General features: G+C 39.3%; 1 protein-coding gene across 7 annotated transcripts in view; it reads left to right on the top strand.

Annotated features, from left to right (window-relative positions):
• The window catches only part of LOC133556071 (RNA binding protein fox-1 homolog 3-like), a 981,253-nt gene that overhangs the window by 450,770 nt on the left and 507,301 nt on the right, over nucleotides 1–23,182 (top strand). For all 7 annotated transcript variants that reach the window (XM_061905676.1, XM_061905681.1, XM_061905679.1 and 4 more), the window contains one exon: nucleotides 8,755–8,852. In XM_061905676.1, the coding sequence (XP_061761660.1) occupies nucleotides 8,831–8,852 (22 nt within the window). In that variant the 5' untranslated portion in view covers nucleotides 8,755–8,830. The remainder of the gene's footprint in view (nucleotides 1–8,754; nucleotides 8,853–23,182) is intronic.

Below are 23,182 nucleotides of genomic sequence, written 5' to 3'. Positions count from 1 at the left end.
TCGTCTAATCATCCCAATCAATGTAATGAAAATAATAAGAGTAATTTCCTGCTATAAGGTAGCGACTTGTCCAGGGTGTACCCTGCCTTCCGCCCGATTGTAGCTGAGATAGGTGCCAGCACCCCCCGTGACACCAAAAGGGAATAAGCGGTAGTTAATGGATGGATGGATAAAAATTGCGACAATAATGGTAATCTATCCGGTATCAATGTTAGCGATGTACTGATCTTATATTTATATAGGAAAATGTCAAAATGTGTATATTTTGTTTTTCAAATCACCTGACATGAATACTGTGTATATGTACATATTGTATTTATTTTTTCAACTATTTTTTTTATATACATGTTACACTTTAGATATCTTTTAATATTGAATGTATCGAATGTTGTGAATATTTAATGCACCACAATGGAAACAAGCCTTTTGGCTTTTTGTGCCATCCATTTGCCTTTTAAAAGCATTACTTGGATTCAATTCTGTAAGATGTCAATAAACTTCTCAATCAATCAAAATATCTTAAAAAAAAAATGGACGCCTCTGCTTATTTCAGAAAGACAATGCCAAGCCACATTCAGCACGTGTAACAACAGCGTGGCTTCGTAAAAAAAGAGTGTGGGTACTATCCTGGCCCGTCTGCAGTCCAGACCTGTCTCCCATCGAAAATTTGTGGCGCATTATGAAGTGTAAAATATGACAGCGGAGACCCCGGACTGTTGAACGACTGAAACTCTACATAAAACAAGAATGGGAAAGAATTCCACTTTCAAAGCTTCAACAATTAGTTTCCTCAGTTCCCAAACGTTTATTGAGTGTTGTTAAAAGAAAAGGTGATGTAACAACAGTGGTGAACACTTTGGCACGTGTTGCAGCCATGAAATTCCAAGTTAATTATTATTTGCAAAAAAAAAAATTGAGTTTATGAGTTTGAACATCAAATATCTTGTCTTTGTTGTGCATTCAACTGAATATGGGTTGAAAAGGATTTGCAAATCATTGTATTCCGTTTATATTTACACCTAACAATTTCCCAACTCATAAGGAAACGGGGTTTGTACATACCTACACACACACACACATATATACACACACACATATATATATGTATATATATATACGTTAAGTCAGGGGAAAAAAAAAACATCAACAAAAAATGTTATCCCTAAAAGCCTGTTTTGCAGGTTTCCCTGCTCTTAAGACTTGTAGGGATGAAATATCTTCTGTGTTTTTTCCACACCGGTATTGAGCACTGTATAACGGATAAACCTTGATTTTTATATATATATATATATATATATATATATATATATATATATATATATATATATATATATATATATATATATATATATATATATGTACAGTATGTGTACATATGTATGTATGTGTGTGTGTATACATATATATATACTGTATGTACATATATATGTGTGTGTGTGTGTGTATATATATATATATATATATATATATATATATATATCTTGATTGGATTATCCAGAGAATAGTGCTCGATACCGTGGTAGAGCGCAATATGTAGGTGTGGGAAAAAATCACAAGACTACTTCATCTCTACAGATCTGTTTCATGAGGGGTTCCCTCAATCATCAGGAGATTTTAATGGAAGCATTCACATACAATGGTTTATATAGAGCACAGAGTGGGTGGGTACAAGCAGGCGTAGGGTGTGGTGATTGGCTCATGTTTTACCTAGGAGGTGTTTCCGTCTATGGCGGCATGTTGAAATGATTTCACTGCGCTTGTTGAGAGATGATAGATCTGGATGATATATAATAAACAGTTTCTCTTTTAAGCATAGGTTGCATCTTTTATTACCACTGTTGTAAGGTGTGCTGGATGCAAGAATTTGCCATGTTATTGAATATTCAACATTATTGTCTTTGAGGTTCCAAATGTGTTTGCTGAGTTCTGTAGAATTCTGCAAAGTCTGGTTTCTAAAGGAGGCGTTGTGATTATTCCATCTTGTTTTGAACGCTCCTTCGGTTAATCCTACGTACGTGTCGGATGTGTTAATGTCCTTGCGTATTACCTTTGCTTGGTAAACGACTGATGTCTGTAAGCACCTTCCGTTGAGAGGGCAATCAGGTTTCTTGCGACAGTTACATTCATTATTGGTTTCAGAGTCGTTTAGTCTGGGGGTAGGCAGTCCTTTTGCAATTGCTTTGTTGTGGTTTGAAATGATTTGTTGCATGTTATTCATACAGCTGTAGCTCAATTTAATGTTGTTCTTGTTGAATATTTTTCTTAGGGTGTTGCCTTTGGGGAAGTGTTTGTCGATCAGAGTGAGGAACTTGCGGCCGATGTTGGTTGAGACGTCTTTGCTGAATGGCGGATTGTACCAGATGATGTTGTTTCGTTTTCTGCTCTTTTTTGGTTGGTTTCCTGGGGTGGGTTCATAGGTGAGGGTGAAGTTGTATCCGCTTTCATCAAGTGCTTTCTGGTACGGGGGGGTTGCTTGGTCGAATTGAGCTTTGCTGGATGACAGCATCGATAGTCTTTTATTAATTCCGGTAGGTATTCTTTTCGTGGTGGTGGGTGGGTAAATCCGAAATAGGAAAAATCAGCAAAATAATCCTGGACAGAATCAACGCAAAAATCAAGGACAAAACACTACTCAACCAATGGAGAAATACAGCAGCAGTAATCAAATGGTTCAACAACATCCAAGACAAACAACAACACAACTTTATCTCCTTCGACATCGAAGAATTTTACCCTTCCATCACGCAAGACCTACTGACCCAAGCACTAAACTTCGCCTCGGACTACGACTCAATCACAGGCAACGAAAGAAACATCATCATCCACGCAAAGAACTCCATACTCATCCACAACAGTACACCATGGCAAAAAAAGAACAATTCAACATTTGACGTTACTATGGGGAGTTTTGACGGCGCAGAAACGTGCGAACTCGTTGGGAGTTTCCTCCTCTCCCAGCTTGCTAGCCTCAACCTGAACCTTGGTATTTACCGTGATGATGGACTGGCAGTGTGCCGCGCCTCGCCAAGGAGCAGCGAGAACACCAAGAAGCGCATATGCCAAATCTTCAAAGAAAACGACCTACGGATCACGATTGAAGCCAACAAGCAAACCGTCAACTTCCTCGACGTCACTTTCAACCTGAGAAATAACAGCTACCAACCATTCACGAAACCCAACACAACACTCCAATACGTGCACCATGACAGCAACCACCCACCCACCACCACGAAAAGAATACCTACCGGAATTAATAAAAGACTATCGATGCTGTCATCCAGCAAAGCTCAATTCGACCAAGCAACCCCCCCGTACCAGAAAGCACTTGATGAAAGCGGATACAACTTCACCCTCACCTATGAACCCACCCCAGGAAACCAACCAAAAAAGAGCAGAAAACGAAACAACATCATCTGGTACAATCCGCCATTCAGCAAAGACGTCTCAACCAACATCGGCCGCAAGTTCCTCACTCTGATCGACAAACACTTCCCCAAAGGCAACACCCTAAGAAAAATATTCAACAAGAACAACATTAAATTGAGCTACAGCTGTATGAATAACATGCAACAAATCATTTCAAACCACAACAAAGCAATTGCAAAAGGACTGCCTACCCCCAGACTAAACGACTCTGAAACCAATAATGAATGTAACTGTCGCAAGAAACCTGATTGCCCTCTCAACGGAAGGTGCTTACAGACATCAGTCGTTTACCAAGCAAAGGTAATACGCAAGGACATTAACACATCCGACACGTACGTAGGATTAACCGAAGGAGCGTTCAAAACAAGATGGAATAATCACAACGCCTCCTTTAGAAACCAGACTTTGCAGAATTCTACAGAACTCAGCAAACACATTTGGAACCTCAAAGACAATAATGTTGAATATTCAATAACATGGCAAATTCTTGCATCCAGCACACCTTACAACAGTGGTAATAAAAGATGCAACCTATGCTTAAAAGAGAAACTGTTTATTATATATCATCCAGATCTATCATCTCTCAACAAGCGCAGTGAAATCATTTCAACATGCCGCCATAGACGGAAACACCTCCTAGGTAAAACATGAGCCAATCACCACACCCTACGCCTGCTTGTACCCACCCACTCTGTGCTCTATATAAACCATTGTATGTGAATGCTTCCATTAAAATCTCCTGATGATTGAGGGAACCCCTCATGAAACAGATCTGTAGAGATGAAGTAGTCTTGTGATTTTTTCCCACACCTACATATATATATATATATATATATATATACATATTAGGGCTGTGAATCTTTTGGTGTCCCATGATTCGATTCAATATCGATTCTTGGGGTCACGATTCGATACATCAATTTTTTTGGATTCGATTCGATTCTCGATTCAAAAACGATATTTTTACGATTCAAAACGATTCTGTATTCATTCAATACATAGGAGTTCAGCAGCATCTACCCCAGTCTGCTGACATGCTAGCAGAGTAGTAGATTTTTTTTTTAAAGTTTTTATAATTGTAAAGGACAATGTTTTATCAACTGATTGCAATGTAAATCTGTTTTAAATATTAAACGAACCAAAAATATGACTTATTTTATCTTTGTGAAAACATTGGACACAGTGTGTTGTCAAGCTTATGAGATACGATCCAAGTGTAAGCCACTGTGACACTATTGTTTTGTTTTTTTGATAAATGTCTAATGATAATGTCAATGAGGGATTTTTCATCACTGCTATGCTGAAATTATAACCAATATTGATACTGTTGTTGATAATATTCATTTTTGTTTCACTACTTTTGGTTTGTTCTGTGTCGTGTTTGTGTCTCCTCTCAATTGCTCTGTTTATTGCAGTTCTGAGTGTTGCTGGGTCAGGTTTGGCTTTGGAATTGGATTGCATTGTTATGGTATTGCTGTGTATTGTTTTGTTGGATTGATAGAAAAGAAAAAAAAATCGATTTAAAAAAAAAAAAAGAGAATCGATTCTGAATCCCGCAACGTATTCGAATCAATTTTTTTCCCACACCCCTAATATATATATATATATATATATATATATATATATATATATATATATATATATGAATGTCTTGTATTTCAGTCAATTTATTTACGAAAGGTAAACATACTAGGCTATCACAACAGTGAAGCACACCAGCTAGACATAGGTAATAATCACTGAGCAATAAAACAGCACATTTGTTGATACAAACAATGATCAAACATAGTTCAATATTACTTACCTGAAGGCAGAAGCATATTAGATCGTATCCAGTAACAAACGTGTCCGCATCATTCACCTACTTGAGTCATGTGCTTTTTTTCCCGCTCTATTACAATCATACAATCATTGAAGAAGAAAAAAAGAGTTTTTTGTTTTTTTTCTGGCTTGTGTGCACCCCTGCTTCAAATGAGAATATATATTTAATCTGTTTGTCCCTCCCCCCACCTCGAGATGGTGACTACTGAGGATGTATCCAGCACTGCAGAGTCAACATTCAGAGTGTTTTGAGTACATGATCCCACTACTGACAGTGTACTGCACTTTAACACACTTCATATGCACTTGAAAGACTGCAGCAAGTGGAAGTACTCAAGTGTGCCAATTCAGAGGTGCACCCTCTAGTGGTGGTTCTACGTCACGGCAATGGTCGCCTCATGCTCTAACGATCCAAAGGTACCACATAAATTGAAACCAACCCCCAGCCCCATCCTTCCCCCCAAAATCAATTCTGACATTTCATTCCCACCTCACGGAAGCCAGTGGAGCATTGTGGAGGTCGTTAGCGGCGACATTGAGGAGGGCTGCGCTCGATTCTTTGTCAGCCAGACACACAGCAACTTCTCATCTCTGCCCTGGTTTTACTTCTCTTACCTTTTGTCTGTATTTAAATCATCACTTTTGTCAAAAATATCCACTGTTTCTTCTGACTCTGACTCTTTTTCTTCTTCTGACTCTTCTTTTTCTTCTTCTGACTCTTCTCCCTACTATTTTTCTAACTCTTATTTTTCTTCTTCTGACTTGTCTTTTAATTCTACTTCTTCTTTTGACTTTTCTTATTCTGGCTCTTTTTCTTCTTGTTACTCTTTTTCTTCTAAACTTTCTTCTGACTCTTTTTATTATTCTTACTCTTTTTCTGACTCTTCTTTTGACCTTTTTCTCTTTTGTTTTTCTTCTTCTGACTTGTCTTTTGATTTTACTCCTGGCTCTTTTTCTTCTTTTTCTTCTTTTTACTTTTCTTCTTCTGACTATTTTTCCGACTCTTATTTTTCTTTTTGTGACACTTCTTCTGGCTCTTCTTTTTCGTCTAACTTTTCTTCTGACTGTTTTTATTAATATTACTCTTTTTCTGACTCTTCTTTTGACTTTTTTTTCTGACTCTTCTTTTGACTTTTTTGTGTTTTTGTTTTTCTTCTTCTGACTTGTATTTTGATTCTACTTCTTCTTTTGATGATTCTTCTTCTGGGTCTTCTTATTCTGAGTTTGTCTTCTTCTTCGTATGCTTCTTTTTCTTCTTTTTGTTTCTCTTCCTTTTCTTCTTATTCTGTTTCTTTTTTCTTTTTTTCTTTTTCTGACCCTTCTTTTGACACATCTTTTTCATCTGATCATTTTTCTGACTCTTTTTCTTTTTTGTGACTTTTTTTCTTCTTCTGACCCTCCTTATTCTACTTCTTACTCTTCTTCTGAATTATTTTGATTCTAAATCGTTTTCTGACTCTTCTTATTCTGAGTTGGTCAGATTATTGTCCTTCGTCCGACTCTTTTTCTGACTTCTTTTTTTGTACTTCTTCTGACTCTTATTCTTTTCTTTTGACTATTTTTCTTCTGTCTCTTTATCTGACTCCTTTTCTTTGTCAGACTCCTTGTCCGAGTCTTTTTATTTCTCTGACTCTTCTTTAGTCTGACTTTTTTCTCTTCCTCTGACCCTTCTTCTTACTCTCCGTCTTCTGGCTTTTCTTTTAATTGCACTTCTTCTTCTGACTCTTCTTTTTCTGAGTTTGTCTTCTTCTAAATCTTTTTCTGACTCTTCTTTCTATTTTTCTTTTGACCCTTCATCTACTCTTCTTCTTTTTCTCACCCCTCTCCTTACTCTTTTTGTGACTCTTTTTTTGAGTCCTGTACTCATTTTAATTATTCTGCCGCTTTTTCTTCTGACTTTTATTTTTATTTTTCTTCTGACTCTTCTTCTTTTTCTCACCTTTCTTCTTACTTTTTTCTGACTTTTCTTCTTTTTTGTGACATTTTTTTTCTTCTTCGGACCCTTCTTCTTACTCTTCTTCTGACTCTTCTTCTTCTGACTTTTCTTTTGATTCTACTTATTTTTCTGATTCTTAATAATCTGAGTTGGTCATATTATCTTTCTTCTTCTTCTGACTCTTTCACTGACCCTTCTTTTTTTTTGTACTTCTTCTTACTCTTATTGTTTTTTTCTTTTGACTATTTTTCTTCTGACTCTTCATTTGTTTTTTTTCTTTGTCAGACTCTTTGTCTGAGTTTTTTCTTTTTCTGACTCTTCTTCCTTTGTCTGACTTTTGTATCTGCCTCTGACCCTTCTTCTTACTCATCTCCTGACTCTCCTTCTTCTGGCTTTTCTTTTAATTTTTACTTCTTCTGACTCTTCTTATTCTGAGTTTGTCTTCTTCTAAATCTTTTTCTGACTCTTTATTTGACTCTTCTTTCAATTTTTCTTTTGACTCTTCATCTACTCTTCTTCTTTTTCTCACCCTTCTTTTTACTTTTTTCTGACTTCTTTTGACTCCTGTGCTGATTTCAATTATTCTGCTGCTTTTCTTCTGACTCTTCTTTTCAATTTTTCTTTTGACTCTTCTTCACTTCTCACCCTTCTTCTTACTCCTTTTCTGACTCTTCTTTTGACTGATGTTCTGATTTTAATTATTCTGCCGGTTTTTCTTCTGACTCTCTTCTTCTTCTGACCCTTTCTGAATCACCTGCAACACTAACGACCCAAAGGCACCCCACCCCACAATCAATTCGGACATTTCATTCTCGCCCTACGGAAAACCAGTGGAGCATTCCGTAGGTCGTTAGCGGCGACAAAAGTCAGACTTCTCATCTCGGCCGTGGTTTGCCCTCCCTGTCGTTGTCGGTATTTACGCGCTCCAGGTTAGCGTCTCGCGCTCGGAGTTTCCACCCAGTCCTGTGTTGGCGTGGCCTTTAAAAGCAGTCAATATGCTGCTCATATTTTATTCAGCCATGACGGGATGGAATGTTTCATAATCGTGTGGAGAGAATCACAGCAGCAGATGTCGGCTCCTCCTTTTCCTCTCACTCCCATGTCAAACTCGTCCTCCCTCCTTTATTCATCCCTCCTTTCTGCACGCGCTCAACAATTAGTCAATTCCCAATCAACAAGAGAGGAGAAATTGCTTTTAATTACTTGTGATAAATGACAAATTGCTTTGGCACAAGTCCCAGCAAAGGCGTCTCGGTCAGATGCAGGCTGCTTCCAGGAGGCGGCGGGCGGGAGCGCTGGGACTTCTGCTGGATTGCAATCGATGTGCTCTCGCCGCGGTTCAACGGCCAGAGTTCTGGACCGCAGCCAGCCTGCAGCCCGCCTGCAGCCCGCCAAAGTTCACGAGTCAGCAGAAAAGATAGCGGCCGCTCACACAAACAAACATGCTCGATGTGCGCAAACAAACAAACAAACAAACAAACATTCATAGAAGCACTAGCATGATGCTGCTAAGCTAACAGACAAAACACTGCATTTGAAAAATCAAGACCTGCTTTTCTTTGTGCTGTCAGGTTGGATCACGTCGTGGAGAAGCAGCACCATCGAGTCCACAAGAACCAGCTTCTGCCAGACCGGCCTTTTCTGTACATGGAGACCCCCAGCTGGGCAGGTAGGCTCCCCTTCATCCTCATGTCAGCTTATTAACCGATGCTGTGTCGCAAGTGGAACAATTCAATAAGTATACTGTACATGTGTACTTAGTCCAGAGTATACTGTGTGCATGTGTACTTAGTCAAGACTATACTCTGTGCATGTGTACACAATCGAGACAGTACTGTGTACATGTGTACTTAGCCCAGAGTATCCTGTGTGCATGTGTACTTAGTTGAGAGTATACTGCTTACATGTGCACTTAGTCAAGAGTATACTGCTTGCATGTATACTTTGTCAAGACTATACTGTGTACATGTGTACTTAGTCAAGACTATACTGTGTACATGTGTACTTAGTCAAGACTATACTGTGTACATGTGTACTTAGTCAAGACTATACTGTGTACATGTGTACTTAGTCAAGACTATACTGTGTACATGTGTACTTAGTCAAGACTATACTGTGTACATGTGTACTTAGTCAAGACTATACTGTGTACATGTGTACTTAGTCAAGACTATACTGTGTACATGTGTACTTAGTCAAGACTATACTGAGTACATGTGTACTTTGTCAAGACTATACTGTGTACATGTGTACTTAGTCAAGACTATACTGTGTACATGTGTACTTAGTCGAGACTATACTGAGTACATGTGTACTTTGTCAAGACTATACTGTGTACATGTGTACTTAGTCAAGACTATACTGTGTACATGTGTACTTCGTCAAGACTATACTGTGTACATGTGTACTTAGTCCATACTTGCCAACCTTGAGACGTCTGTTTTCATCCTCCTTCTCCTTCTTCTTCAGACTTTCCCAATGCCACTTCAGACTATTTTGACTCTTCTTCCAACTCATCTTACTTTTTCTTTTTCTGACTCTTCAAAATGTTCTTCTTGTGACTCTTTTTCTGAAGTTTCTTATTCTTCTGACTTTTTATTTTGACTCTTCTTCTTCGTCTCTAGACTATTCTTCCTCTTCTGACTCATTTGACTCTTCTTCAAACTCTTCTAACTCTTATTTTGACTTTCTGACTCTTTAGACTCATAATCAAACACTTCTTATTCTTCTTTTGACTTTTCTTTTTCTAACTCGTCTTCTTCCTTTCCTTCTTCTTCTGAATCTTATGACTCCTTTGACTCTTCTTCGAAATCTTCTTCTCACTCTACTTATTTTTTCTCCCTCTTTTTCTTTCGGATATTTTGACTTTTCTTTAACCTTCCTCTTGTGTTAGCTTCCTGTTACCATCTCTTATGTTAACGGGTCGGTTTTTACCCATGTCTTAAATCAGCTGTAAAATACACTAAAAACAATTATCTATCATCCAATTTGTTTCTTATCTCTTGGTTGCCTTGCTAGGCTTCCTAATCCATGAAAATATTAGTTTTTAATATTTTTGGTGTGGGCCATTGGGCCTGTTTTTTGTCAGTATACCCTACGATTTCAATAAAAAAAAATGGTAAAATGAACCTCAAGAGAATTGTATAAATAAATAAAAAATAAATAAAATGTTGTGTTACTTGACTATAACTGAGGGATATTAGAACACATCTCTTAAATAAATTGTATTTATGTTTTAATTTTAATCATTTTATACTGAATTGACCTCACATGTCTGGACATGCCCGTCTTTCTTTGTTTTTGTACTGGATAACAAAGTAAAATGAGAATCCCCTAAAGCTCACATGATTGGGAGAGGAGCTGGCTGTCTGTGTGTTTAGTTTTAGCTGTTATTATTGCTTGAAAATCTTATTTTTATAATTGGGTCAAAACCGACCCTAACAACACCAAGCTCATACTTTCAACCAGAGCATTTTATAATTTAGTGAAACACAAAAAAAATGTTTTGTTTTGTTAAAATAGAGGTTCCTGACAAAGTCAAAAAGCCTTGATGCAAAAAACATAAATTTATGTGTTTTTTTATGCATTTGAAAACTAAAATGGGTCGGTGCCGACCCTAACACAAGACGAGGGTTAAACTCTTCTTCTGACTCTTTTGACTTTTATTTTTCTATCTCTTTTGACCCTTCCTCTACTCCTTCTTCTTCTTCTAAATCTTCTGATTCTTTTTCCAAGTGTGGTAAGTGTGCATCACTGCACACTTACTGTTTGGAGTGCATCATGACAGTGTACTGCATTGCGTGCTACTTCTCAGTGCTAACGCACTAACGCCCCCTGAAGACCCAGAGTGAGTACACAAGTGTGTGAAATTGAGACACAGCATGAGAATACTAACGGTAAATCAAGTGTTAAGATTATTTGCCACCTGCTGGCCATTAGACAGATTGCAGGTTCTTCTCACGTCTGAGAGCTACGTCTGCTTGACAAGTTTATTAGCATGATTGCTACGCTATCACGTAAATAGGCACGTATCACAGTGTGTGTGTGTGAGTGAGTGTGTGTGTGTTCATGTTTGGCTGCAGTCATTTAGTGTGAGTGTGCGAGAGGCAGCAGACGCCCCCTCGGTGCAGGGTGCGCCCCCGCTGTCATAAAGGCTGCATGTATGCGTGCCTGGTTCCCCCCAGTTCAGCCATATTGTTGCTAATGTGCGGCGTAAGGCGAGCCTCCATATGCCTGAGAGCGCCGTGCCGCCGTCATCGCTCCCTCATCGGCCGGCCTCCACGGAGCCATCGAGCAGGTGGCAGCGAGGATCAATGGCTCCTCTCCACTCCGTGTCTCCTGGAGGGGCTGGCGGGACGGGAGGGTGCAGCCCACCAGGCCAAAGAGGGACAGTTTCCATTAGTCTAATTGCTGGCATGTAGTTGACTATTATCCTCGTGATCACCTGCAGCGTGCTCGCTAATGACTGACCTGGCGTGCCCCCTCCTCGCCACGTATAGCCGGTGGGCGTTATGAGCCCCCCGCCTGCCGCCATCGGAGCGTAAACAAGCCAGGGTTCCTCGGATGTTTTATGGAAAGACTTTCATCAAGCGGCAGGAGATCAACAGGTGCGACTGATTGGAATCTACTCCGCCTTCCAAGATGGCCGACACGGGGCCGCCAGTTAGACGCGCTTAAACATCGCCTCTGTGATAGCGCGGGGTGTGTAAATGAGCCCCATCAAAACCTGCGTCTCGCGTGGCGAAATGATGACGACGTTCCTCAAGCTCACTATTACATGGGGGCGGGTGTTGTTGATTTTCGTGTAGAAATGGGAGAAGATTCTAGAACAGACCCGCGCAATTATTTTACTCTGGGGGATTTAGTTAAAAAACTGGGTCTGGGGGCCGGTATATCTATTTTTCGGAACACTAATACAAAACCTCACAATAATGATTGAAAGCTAAAAACATTATGACAGACCCCCTAAAAAATGGAATGGAATTTTACATTTTTTTTCTGAAGAAGACACCCAGAATGGACATGAAAATAAAGAATGTGGGATTTATAATCATAAAGGCGTACTGAAATGAGATTTTCTTATTTAAACATGGATAGCAGGTCCATTCTATGTGTCATACTTGATCATTTCGCGATATTGCCATATCTTTGCTGAAAGGATTTAGTAGAGAACATCGACGATAAAGTTCGCAACATTTGGTCGCTAATAAAAAAGCCTTGCCTTCACCGGAAGTAGCAGACGATGACGTCACAAGTGTGAGGGTTCCTCACATCCTCACATTGTTTATAATGGGAGCCTCCAACAAAAACAGCTATTCGGACCGAGAAAACGTCAATTTCCCCATTAATTTGAGCGAGGATGAAAGATTTGTGACTGAGGAAATTGATAGCAAAGGACTAGAAATTTTTTTATAAATAAATAAAGTTAAAAAAAAAAATGTGATTGTATTGTGAGCGATTCAGATGTTTTTAGACACATTTACTAGGATAATTCTGGGAAATCCCTTATCTTTCTATTGTGTTGCTAGTGTTTTAGTGAGATTATATAGTACCTGATAGTCGGAGGGGTGTGTCCATGGGTGTCTTGACGCCAGTCTCTGAGGGAATTAGTCACGGCAGCAGCAGCACGACAGAAGTTCCGCTGATCCCCGGTAAGAGGCGACTTTTTACCACAATTTTCTCACTGAAACCTGCTGGTTGACAAGTGGTCGTGAACCATGTTCGCTTGACCGCTCTGATCCATAGTAAAGCTTCACCTCCGAGAATTTTAAACAAGGAAACACCGTGTGTTTGTGTGGCTAAAGGCTAAAGCTTCCCACTTTCCTCTTTTTACTCTGACTTCTCCATTATTAATTGAACAAATTGCAAAAGATTCAGCAACACAGATGTCCAGAATACTGTGTAATTGCACGAAGAAAAGAGACGACTTTTAGCTGCAAGTGGTGTTGCGCTAATGTCTCCTCCAACTCGAGACGTCACGTGCACGCGTCATCATTCCGCGACGTTTTCAACAAGAAACTCAGCGGGAAATTTTAAAATGGTAATTTAGTAAACTAAACCGGCCGTATTGGCATGTGTTGCAATGTTAATATTTCATCATTGATATATAAACTATCAGACTGCGTGGTCGGTAGTAGTGGGTTTCAGTAGGCCTTTATATATGAAGGATAAAACACTGAATATCAATAACATATTTTACAATCAAGCGAAACACAACCAAAATGCAACAAACATAGTGAAATATGTACACCAAGGGTAAAAAAAAAAAAACCCCACCAAAAATCTGATATATTCCATAGTGACCAAAGTAACTAATTAGATGACCATTGTAACTAGTATATTATGTATATTCCAAGTATTAAAATACTTAGTATAGTTGAAGACTTACTGTCATTAGAAAACATTTCATAATGGCAGCTACACTTTACATCTTAACGATCTAAAACAATTATTTGGTAATGTCCGGTGGGCCAGATTGAAAAGCTCAACGGGCCGCATGTGGCCCCCGGGCCTTAATTTGCCCAGGTCTGTTCTAGAAGCTTTTCCCTTTGCAGCGATTACACTTCCATCAGCCTGAAAATTAACCAAACATTCCTACTTCCTTCTTTGTGTGTTCCGGAACACATGCTGCGTACTTCCATCAGTGCACTTCTATAAGTATACTGTCTGTACCAAGTATTCAGTTCCTGAGTGTTGACAGTGTCATGCGGTCCCAAAATCAATTGACGATCACAATACTCTTCTTCTTCTCTCTCTTTTGTATCACTATATTTGCTTACTATTTTTCTTTTTAAACTGGTGACTGTCCAGTAGTTGACCATCACTGCACTCTTGCCATTTCAGAAGTTTTAAGTACAATATCCAGGTACAGACAGTGTGTTGCTGCCATTTAATTATAAGTTAATGATTATTTGGAAAATAAAAATAAGTTTCTCAGTTTGAACATTAAATATCTTGTCTTTGCAGTCTATTCAATTGAATATAAGGGGGTTTTGTACTTTATATTGACATATAGACCTGAAGTTGATCCGGAGGGGGCGTGGCCTCCAGCTCCGGCTGAATTTCGGGAGATTTTCGGGAGAAAATTTCTTCCGGGAGGTTTCCGGGAGAGGCGCTGAATTTTAGGAGTCTCCCAGAAAATCCGGGAGGGTTGGCAAGTATGTATTGTATTGGCCCCTGAATGCTGTCTTTTTTTCCAGTGTGGAAAAGTTTCCGTCCTATTCCTACTTTGAATGTATCGAAATATTTGAGTATCGTCCCAGCAAAACTAATGTCTTCCTATCCCCTGCCCCCTTGTGTCCTTTTCTTCACATTATCCTAAATTGTGTGTTTGTAAAGTGCGCCTGTGCCTTTAAAAGCCGCACGTGGCGAAAGAGCGAGGCGGGCGGACGCTCGGCTGGCGGGATTGTGCTGACGGCAGGCCTTTGCTTCGGAGCATGCCCATTAGAGGGAGCCATAAATCCTGGGCTCTGCGGGCCGGGCTGTGTCAGCAGTCCACTGAATGAATTGATTTTAAACGCCACCGAGAAAGAAGGAGGGGGGTGGGGGGAGGGAAAGAGAGACCATTTCATTCCCACTCCACCAGTCGCGTTCGTGCTCGATCTCCTGTCCGCTCACGGCGAAGACACTCGAAACGACATGGCGGTGACCTCCCGTCCGCGCTCGCCTCTCATTGAACTCCAAATTTAGTCTCTCAGCCTAAATCCAAATAGTTTCACCTACAGGGGGCGCAAAAAGTGTGAGAAAGAATACACATCCATCGTATGGAAGGTGGTGAGGAAGAAGGTGTGGGAGGGGCTTGTGGGGTGGCGTCCTCTCTGGCTCATTACGTTGTTTAAAGAGGCGGCGCTTTCCAATCACCTGCCCGCCGCCACGCTTCAAAGGCGCTCCGGCAGCAGGATCGTACATCAACTTTAATGTCGGCCGCCTCCCCTGCCTTTCACTTTCCATTCTGCACAAACACGTCCGTGTCGCCGCTCAACTTGATTTCATTCCGTTTTATATTTTACGCAAGTCTTCAAATGGCACTTTTCATATCCTCCCGAGAAGCAACGTCCTCTGCAGTGGATGATTGTTTGTGTTCTAGTCAGTAGGATATAGAACAGTTAGGGGCCTCAAATTTGTACTTTTTAAGGTCAAGGCAGGTTTTGCCTTAAAGTAGGACTTACCATATTTCCTTGAATTGCCGCCGGGGCGCTAATTAATTTAAAACCTCTTCTCACTCCTGCGCTTACCAAAGGCATACGGTAAAAGTAAGCATGCGCTAATTATTTTAAAACCTCTTCTCACTCCGGCACTTACCAAAGGCATGCAGTAAAAATTTGAGTGTGATGTAAGCTTGGACCTTAAAACCTACTGAATAGCTCTTAATCTTCTTCCCTTTATGCGATTTCAAATTACCAGTATTGAAATCAGCCTCCTCCATTTTGAAAATGATGACAGGGAAGTGTCACTTGTGAGGTCACGAATTTGACCAGGCGGTAATACTAAGCATGCGCTAATTATTTTTCTAAGCGAGTTTGACCCGGCAGTAATTCAAAGCAGGCGCATACTATATGCCCTGCGGCAATTCAAGGAAATACGGTATATTTAAGGGCACCTAAGGCAAATTGGAAAATTGGAAGGGCACCGAGGCAAATATACATATATATATATATAAACAGTTTTTTTTAATGTATTATTAATATAAACTTGTCAGCTTTTTTTCATTTCAATTTTCATTTCATAATGCCTTTATCTCTATGTCTACATTTTTAAAGAGGAAGGTATTTTTGTTATTATTTTCAAATTTATTTAAGTTATGTACATTTATATGTACATGAAGATGCTGTATCTGGACGGATCCATTAAGAGTTTGAACATAAATATGTCGTGTATGAATGAGCTACACACAATAACACATAAAATAGATGCTGTCACATGTATGTTTTTTAAAACAAGAATGGAAAGAATTCCACTTTCAAAGCTTCAACAATTAGTTTCCTCAGTGTTGTTAAAAGAAAAGGTGACGTAACACAGTGGTGAACATGCCCTTTCCCAACTACTTTGGCACGTGTTGCAGCCATTAAATTCTAAGTTAATTATTGTTTGCAAAAAAAAAATTAAGTTTATGAGTTTGAACATCAAATATCTTGTCTTTGTAGTGCATTCAATTGAATATATGTTGAAAAGGATTTGCAAATCATTGTATTCTGTTTTTATTTACCTCTAACACAATTTCCCAACTCATATGGAAACGGGGTTTGTAAAATAAAACACAAATAAGTTTAGCTAATAAAGATAAAGTCTAATAAACAAGCTTTGTTCTTCTCTTGGTTCCGTACAACAGTTTGGCTAACAAAAATAAAGAGTGAAACCTCTCTCATGGAATACACAATCCTCACAGCCTCTGTTCAGTTCGATGAGATGAAACCACATTTTATCTACTATTGATGTTATTTGAACACTGATACAGTTTGCAGTTAATTAAAGGACGAGTGATCATCTCAGTGAACAAACTTTGGAAACAAGTTGTGAGAATGTACACGAAACATCACCTGCTGCATGTTTCCTTACCTCATGCTTTAACTCTGTCACAGCAGCTGATGAACGCTGTATTGAGAATATAAAAGCAACATCAAAAAGTTTTTCACCTTCGCTGTATACTTTTAGTGTCATACAAGTGACTCCAATATTGTCCACACCTGTCTCCGTCTAAACACAGCACTGCGCTTTAAAAGACACTCCAGGAAGAGAGGAAAAATGATATTAAACCAAACGCTAAGCTCCATTTACTCCGATGGGAAATCTGCCGAGCAAAGTCTGTGTAGCTAGTCCTCCATGATTATCAAACCAAACGACGCTAGTGCCTGACTTCATGTTCCCTAAATGCATTAATAAATTACATTTATTTGGTAATTAAAACAAGACGTATTACTAAATATCGGGAATTTTAGCGCACATTTTTTCATAATATCATTTACTGTTACATCCCTCGACCATAAACACGTAAAAAGTCAAGGGCAGTCACGGCATGTTGTTGCCGTCTATGTTGGTCATTTTTTCAGGGCATGACGGTAAACGACAGCCCGTGACAGCATGTCTAGTCTCAGGGTGAAAACTGTATCACAATGCAAGTGTTTGATATCAATCGATATCGATCATTTTTTACATTTTTTATGACCTATGGAAAAAAAAAAGGACCAGAAGCAAAATGTCCATCTATCCATCCATCTCGTTTTGCTTATCCGAAGTTGGGTCGCGGGGGCAGCAGCCCAAGCAGTGAAGTCTAGACTTTCCTTTCCCAAGCCACCTCGTCCAACTCCTCCCAGGAGATCCCGAGGCATTCCCGGTAAAATATATTAAAGTATTTTCTGGACTATAGAGCACACCAGGGTTTCAGCCGCACCCACTGAATTTTTGGAGGAAAAAAAAAATCCATATTTGGGCCGCACCAGAACATAAGCCGTGGACATAAATTTGTTGTGAAATTAGTTATTTTTTCCTTGAAGAATTCTGAAAAAGTTTATTTACAAACCTTAAGTGTTTCCAAACAGTGTCTGTAACACAGCAGTAAAACGGCTGATCAAACAAAACAGAATTAGCTAAACAGACTCACTAACTCCACAGTGATGTTTTGGTGATTTTACTGTTTGTGCAACTGAAAAAAATCCAACATAATGCAGTTGTAAGTTAATAATGCTAACACACACTCGTAGACGTGTTAGCATATTAGCTAATGCTCACAACGCCAGCTTGATTACATTACGATAGTTCGTAAACATATGCATGAAAACACTCCTACAGACATCACACATGGGAAGGTTTAGCAAGTAAAAAGTGTTTTAGTTGTATTGTAAAACTTACAAACGTTGCTTGTAGTGATGAATGAAGAATCCATACGAGTAGAATAGCAAAGCCCCGCACTGGAGAACAGACTGATGTCTAAAGTCTGGAGCTGTCTCTAAAATGGTCGCCCTGCTTATAGGCTTTTGTCCATGTTACTTGTTTGCCTTGGTGGAGTTTGAAACCGAAAATTAACTTGAAGATGTATTCCATACAAAAAAAGGAAGTACAAATGATAGCAACACCCCTGCTGGAGAGGAGATTGAAGTCTAAAGTCTGTAACTGTCTCTGAAATGGTGGCCCTACTTATAGTCTTTTGTCCATGTTACTTGTTTGCCTTGGTGGAGATCGAAACTGAAAGTTAACTTTAAGATGTATACAAAGGTGTAAGTACACCCGCGCTGGAGAGGAGGCTGAAGTCTAAAGTCTGTACCTGTCTCTGAAATGGTCACCCTGCTTTTAGGCTCCTGTCCATGTTAATTGTTTGCTTTGTTGGAGATCGAAACTGAAAGTTAACTTTAAGATTTATACAAATAAATAAAAATACCCACGCTGGAGAGGAGACGGAAGTCTAAAGTCTGTAGCTGTCTCTAAAACGGTCACCCTGCTTTTAGGCTTCTGTCCATGTTACTTGTTTGCTTTGTTGGAGATCGAAACTGAAAGTTAACTTTAAGATTTATACAAATAAATAAAAACACCCGCGCTGGAGAGGAGACTGAAGTCTAAAGCCTGTAGCTGTCTCTGAAATGGTCGCCCTGCTTCTAGGCTTTTGTCCATGTTACTATTTTGCCTTGGCGGAGATCGAAACTGAAAGTTTACTTGACGCGTGTGTTAGACACACAATCATCGGTCCACTCTCCCTTTGTCTCGTTCCTGGTGCCTTTTTTTTCCCACCCGGGACCTAAAGTAGATAGAACGTGTGTGTATTTGCAACAATAAAAAACACCAAAAAATGCAAAGTGCCATAATTGTCGACCTACTCAGTGGCATAGTGGTTAGAGCAGGGATCCCCAACCCAGTGCCCGCGGGCACCTTTAGCCCGTAAGGACCAGATGAGTCGCCCGCTGGCCTGTTCTAAAAATAGCTCAAATAGCAGCACTTACCAGTGAGCTGCCTCTATTTTTGAAATTTTCTTTATTTACTAGCAAGCTGGTCTCGCATTGCTCGACATTTTTAATTCTAAGAGAGACAAAACTAAAACAGAATTTGATAATCCAAGAAAATATTTTAAAGACTTGGTCTTCACTTGTTTAAATAAATTCATTTATTTTTTTTACTTTGCTTCATATAACTTTCAGAAACACAATTTTATAGAAAAAATACAACCTTAAAAATGATTTTAGGATTTTTAAACACATATACCTTTTTACCTTTTAAATTCCTTCCTCTTCTTTCCAGACAATTTAAATCAATGTTCAAGTAATTTCTTTTTTTTTTTATTGTGGAGAATAATAAATACATTTTCATTTAGTTCAATGTTTTAGCTTGTTTTTGCGATGAAGAATATTTGTGAAATATTTCTTCAAAGTTATGATTAAAATAAAATAAAATAAAATATTCTGGCAAATCTAGAAAATCTACAGAATCAAATTTGAATCTGATTTCTAAGTCTTTTGAATTTTGTTAAATTTTTGTTCTGGAAAATCTAGAAGACTTAATGATTTGTCTTTGTTAAAAATATAGCTTGGTCCAATTTGTTATATATTCTGACAAAGTGCAGATTGGATTTTAACCTATTTAAAACATGTCATTAAAATTCTAAAATTAATCCTAATCAGGAAAAATTACTAATGATGTTCCGTAAATTCCTTTTTTAATTTTTTCAAAAAGATTCAAATTAGCTTGTTTTTCTCTTCATATATTATCGGTGTAATTTTGCATTTTAAAGAGTCGAAATTGATGATAAATTATGTTTCAAAATGTAATTTTAATTTTTTTCGTGTTTTCTCCGCTTCTAAACCGCTCAATTAGGTGTTTTTTTTTCATCATTTACTCTCTACAAAAAACTTTCCGTAAAAAGAAAAAAAATGTACGACGGAATGACAGTCAGAAATACCCATTTTTTAATATATATAGATTTATTTATTAAGGTAAATTGAGCAAATTATTTCTGGCAATTTATATAAGTGTGTATCAAACTGGTAGCCCTTCGCATTTATCAGTACCCAAGAAGTAGATCTTGGTTTCAAAAAGGTTGGTGACCCCTGGGTTAGAGTGACCCATTACCTCCTGCTTGACACTCAGCATCAAGTGTTGGAATTGGGGGTTAAATCACCAAAAATGATTCCCGGGCGCGGCCACCACTGCTGCCCACTGCTCCCCTCACGTCCCAGGGGATGAATGAGGGGATGGGTCAAATGAAGAGGACAAATTTCACCACACCTAGTGTGTGTGTGACAATCATTGGTACTTTAACCTAAAAAAAAAGTATGTTGCATTTAAACTACTCTCCAAAAAGTAATCGAGTACAAGTAGCACGCTCATGAAGTTTGCCAAAGAATCAAAAGTCAACTTCAGGAGTCAAACGTTCTCGATGGTCCTGTGTCATATTTGCCGAGCGCAGGCGGGGAGGCGGGGGCGGGGGTGCGCGGCATGTCATGTGGCGTGCTGTGATAAACGGGGTCGAGGTGTCCCGGGAACACCTCAGCGACCGGCGCCGGGTAATTACTCTTTTTATTTTTTTTATTTTTTTTCCCGCAACCTTTTCTTTCTCCAATCACACTTGATGGATTGAGTGGAAGGAGGCGATCATCTGGCGCTTAGCGGGCTCACTGAACATGCCCCCCACCCCCACCCCCCACCCGACACCCACCACCGCCAACCCCACCCTGATTAATGATATCTGCTGCAAGTCACCAAAAAGCGGAAATTAAGTATTTGTGTTTAAATGCAACATTTGTCTCCTTTGCCGCGTTTGAGGAAAACATTTATTCAAAATCCTCAAGCCGGGGCCAAAGCCGGATTTCCTGTGGGAGCGCGGCGGGAATGACTTCCTACTTTGGCATTAATGGCATTCCGTGTTCCCGCGTCGTATCCTGAATCCACTTCCTGGCCTTTCGCCTTCGCCGCAGACTCTTGGAATAATCAAAGTCCGGCCTGTGAGATGTGTGCTCGTGTCAAAGCGTCCTGCTGGAAACAAACACCGTGGACGAGGGCTTGACCTCCAGATGGCGCCGTAGATGCTGGTACCCCGCCAAACCCACTCCTACACACACACACACACACACACACACACACACACACACACACACACACACACACACACACACACACACACACACACGCTCGAGATCAGGGGTGTCCAAAAGTCTGGCCCACAGCTACTTTATAGAACTACTTTAAAACAAATAAAATAAAAAGTTGCAATGTTGCCCCAAAGAACACAAAGCTGCCATATACATATATATACAGTGGGGCAAAAAGTATTTAGTCGGCCACCGATTGTGCAAGTTCTCCCACTTTAAATGATGACAGAGGTCTGTAATTTTCATCATAGGTACACTTCAACTGTGAGAGACAGAATGTGAAAAAAAAATCCAGGAATTCACATTGTAGGAATTTTAAATAATTTATTTGTAAATTATGGAGAAAAATAAGTATTTGGTCAACCAGTCAAAGCTCTCACTGATGGAAGGAGGTTTTGGCTCAAAATCCCACGATACATGGCCCCAATCATTCTTTCCTTAGCACGGATCAATCGTCCTGTCCCCTTAGCAGAAAAACATCCCCAAAGCATGATGTTTCCACCCCCATGCTTCACAGTAGGCATGGTGTTCTTGAGATGCAACTCAGTATTCTTCTTCCTCCAAACACGACAAGTTGAGTTTATACCAAAATGGATACATGGATGATACATTGGAGGATTGGGAGAATGTCATGTGGTCAGATGAAACCAAAATAGAACTTTTTGGTATAAACTCAACTCTTTGTGTTTGGAGGAAGAAGAATACTGAGTTGCATCCCAAGAACACCATACCTACTGTGAAGCATGGGGGTGGAAACATCATGCTTTGGGGCTGTTTTCCTGCTAAAGGGACAGGACGATTGATCCGTGTTAAGGAAAGAATGAATGGGGCCATGTATCGTGAGATTTTGAGCCAAAACCTCCTTCCATCAGTGAGAGCTTTGAATGGTTGACTAAATACTTATTTTCCACCATAATTTACAAATAAATTATTAAAAAATCCTACAATGTGAATTCCTGGATTTTTTTTCACATTCTGTCTCTCACAGTTGAAGTGTACCTATGATGAAAATTACAGACCTCTGTCATCATTTTAAGTGGGAGAACTTGCACAATCGGTGGCTGGCTAAATACTTTTTTGCCCCACTGTATATTTAGTTTTTTCACATAAAAACTGCCATTGCACAAAAATACTAATGAATCCAAATCAATGTTGTTTCGGATTTATTGACCTGTTTAAGGTTCCAATTTCTTGACAATACATATTGTACTTTGAAATATTTTTGGGGGGGAAAATCATACATATTTTGTTTGCCATGTATTGACATGTGTGTATTGACCAAAAAGGTATGAAAACAAATAAAATATAGACATGAAAAAACAAATCACTTACAATCGACAGCTCTGAAGTTGATCTGGAGCAGGTGTAGGGAACCTATGACTCTCGAGCCAGATGTGGCTCTTTTGATGACTGCGCCTGGCTCTCAGATAAATCTTAGCTGACATTGCTTAACACGATAAGTAATAAATAATTCCGCTGGTAATCACAGTGTCAAAAATAACGTTAAAAATATAAAACATTCTCATGCATTTTAATCCAACCATCTGTTTTCTACCGCACCTGTTCAAGAAGTCGCATTAATGGTAAGAAGTATTTTATTTATTGTTGGTTAGTTTCAGAATAACATTGTTATTAAAAATAATAAGAGACTTATTATACTCTAAAAATGTTGGTCTTACTCAGGGGCGTCGCCAGACATATTTCACTGGGGCACGTGCCCCACTGTTGATCTGCAGTGCCCCAGTAAAAATTTCACCAATAAAAAAGAAACGCTTCAGAGTTTTAAGTCTACATAACATAGACAACAGCGCAATACTACTTAGTATGGTAATTGATTGTTACTGTATTCACTCCACGAAACAGTGAGCACATGGCTACTTAATATGGTAATTTATTCACGTGTGGATCGAGACTTCGGTTGAGAGAGAGA

The sequence above is a fragment of the Nerophis ophidion genome, linkage group LG07, assembly GCF_033978795.1.
Source record: "Nerophis ophidion isolate RoL-2023_Sa linkage group LG07, RoL_Noph_v1.0, whole genome shotgun sequence".
NCBI classification, from domain to species: domain Eukaryota; kingdom Metazoa; phylum Chordata; class Actinopteri; order Syngnathiformes; family Syngnathidae; genus Nerophis; species Nerophis ophidion.
Note: the sequence above shows the minus strand (reverse complement) of the source record. Positions and strands in the feature narration are given on the sequence as shown.